Source organism: Penaeus monodon, chromosome 20, assembly GCF_015228065.2.
Source record: "Penaeus monodon isolate SGIC_2016 chromosome 20, NSTDA_Pmon_1, whole genome shotgun sequence".
Taxonomy (NCBI): Eukaryota; Metazoa; Arthropoda; class Malacostraca; order Decapoda; family Penaeidae; genus Penaeus; species Penaeus monodon.
The window spans coordinates 37,223,234-37,225,881 of record NC_051405.1 but is presented as its reverse complement, the minus strand read 5'-3'; the positions used below and the strand labels follow the sequence as shown (position 1 = coordinate 37,225,881).

The following is a 2,648-nucleotide window of genomic DNA, read 5'->3' as shown; positions in this document are numbered from 1 at the left end:
GAAAACTTGAAACAATACTTCCTGTCACTTTGGGTCTGATTCAGACTAACTCACCGTTTTATCCGTTAGTAACTCCCATATGCTGCTACGAGAAAGAAACGAGAACAAGTAAATATAGATTGGACAGCGATTGTTGCACTACACCAGTACAACAACCACGTGACGACACTTACTTACATTGCTACTGTGCATGCAAAAACAAATTAGTCAGGCAGGTTTACAGCTCTTGTTGAAACAATGAGAATATTTTCTTTTTGATACTACTTGAATTCTTGTTGACTTGTTCTGATGAAACTTTTGGAGGGGATAAATTTAGAAGAGACTCTTTGAATACAGAAACAGCTGTAAACCTATTGCATTTCAGTAAACAACAACAAAAGAAGTATTTTAAAGCAGCTCATATGATGTTAAAATGTCACTCTCTAATGCTTGTACATTCCAGCATACATTGAAATCTTAGCCAAAACAAGACACAATTCCCAAACATGCCATTAATATTCACCCTGAAATCATTCACCCAAATAAGCAATAAATTCAGTGCACAAATATCTACAGGAAAGATTAATAGGCCAGTGCCCAATCAGTAAATAAAAAAAGCTGTAATAATGGGGTCCAATTCCCAAGAAAGAAGCTCTTCTAGAGATTTTCAACTTTTTCTTTTCCTTTTGTAATAACTCAAGGAAGTTGTTTTTGCATTTGCATGCATATGTTTAGTATTTTTGTTTGCCTAAAACTCTCTGTGAAGAATTCAATCAGTTGTATCAAAAGCTGACTTTTTAAGATACATGTGAGAAAATGAAACAGCAGCTCACTGTTACATAATGAAAAATCAAAAGGAAAATATAATTTTCAGAAGTGCATATTTTTCCTTATTTAATATACCAAATTGAAAAAAAGAAAATACACACAATCCCTGTCAGAAACATTCCAGTTAATCTGCTTTACTTGCAGATGGATTTCTTTGAAATGATAACTGTCTTATACTCAGTATTCTTGTACTAAAGGAAAGGAGTATAAGCTTAAATATGTTACTGTGCACAAATATATTACTGTGAAAGGAAACTATAATTACTGTGAGGTCCCTTACCAAGTCCCTAACTCAGTCTCTGCAATGTCTGACTCCACTGGTAAACTTTTAAATATTATTTTCCAAAAAACTTTGTTCTTAACAAGAAAATAATTGCAAAACTGTTCTTGAACATGATGATATGAAAAGTTGCTGTTATTTGAAAGTTCAAGCATATTTTCACACTAAAAATTGACTGATCAAAATATGCCACAAAGTATTTATTACTCAAGCGAATATTACAAATCTTCATAAATACATATATGAATCCATGCAAATTGACACATTCTCATGGAACTTCCACTCAAAATAACACAGTGCATGACACACTTTCCATATACTGTAGTGTCAGTCACAGTTCACAATTTCCACGATCAATCTAATGTGATCTTTCAGAAGCACTTAACCACTCTCCTATCACTCATATTCAGGAAACTCAAGATAAGAAATGCCTATCCAGAACTATTTTTAGAGTTTACACTAGCCTGTTTAATTCCAACTAAATTATATCTAAGTAGTCAAAATGTTTAGACTCCTGACTGATATACTACTGGCTAAATGATGTTACTAGCAAAGTTTTTATCTGAATACCCTCAAAAGAAGCTTTACATCCTAGAAAAATATATCTCAGTGATTAAAAAATGCAAGAACTCATAAGAAGTGGAAACTATAGAAAATAAACCAGCAGCACAAATTCTACATGATCTAGAGTCCTTTGATAAGCCAATTCAACCAGTGTGCCTAAATGATATTAGTATCCAAAGTATTAGTTACAAAAAAAGGGAAAATGTGTAGCCACTATATGCTATATACAACACACATAATTTAGAATGGCTGAACCAGTTAGAATCACACCTCAAAATCACCACACACTTGATGCACCACATATACTGTGCTTACCCTATTTGCTGGTCTTTAGGGAAGCCTTTACTTACTTTTGCTTTGTCTGGCGCATAAACTGCTGAATTTTTCGAGCAGCTTGATGTTGCCTTCGCTGTGAGTATGTTCGTCTGTAATATTTATGCAAAGTAAGATCACTGTTCATACTGCAAGTCAGAGTATAATACCTGCTTGAAGCTTAGTACTTGTTCTTTAACTGTAAGCTATTTTCCAGTAAGTCATTTCTCTCTTTTTTAAATTTCTTCCCTAAATATCTCAATCAGACTACATTTATTCTTGATTGCATTAGAGTATTAAACCTACTTCAAATTATGTGCATGTTCTACTTAAAAAAGCTGCCCACTATTGTGCCATTTCTCAGTCTGTCGACTGATTCTACACCTGAATCAAACTTACTTTAATGTTGGTATAGGTGTTGTCTCTCTGGATCCTCTCAGCGAAAAATTTACACCAGTATGAGTGCCACCTTCGAGACTCTTCTTGAAGCGCTTGTGTTCACAGTAAGACCGAAACTGGTTCTGAATGAGTGTTGCAGCTCTGCTCATTTGTCTAAAATACACATACTGAAACACATATGCAGGCAATCATTAGTTCACATGGATAAAGAGAATGAAGAATCAAATCTAATGAAGCTGTTTTCAGCAACAACACTGCCTTTAGTACACATAATTAATCTAAATGG

The 2,648-nt window shown here is 34.0% G+C and overlaps 1 protein-coding gene across 1 annotated transcript in view; it reads right to left on the bottom strand.

Annotated features, from left to right (window-relative positions):
- The window catches only part of LOC119585789 (calmodulin-binding transcription activator 1-like), a gene marked incomplete at its 5' end in the record, with an annotated part of 96,684 nt that overhangs the window by 6,137 nt on the left and 87,899 nt on the right, over positions 1-2,648 (bottom strand). The window contains 2 exon segments of the mRNA XM_037934507.1: positions 2,002-2,076; positions 2,363-2,529. Of these exon segments, the coding sequence (XP_037790435.1) occupies positions 2,002-2,076; positions 2,363-2,529 (242 nt within the window).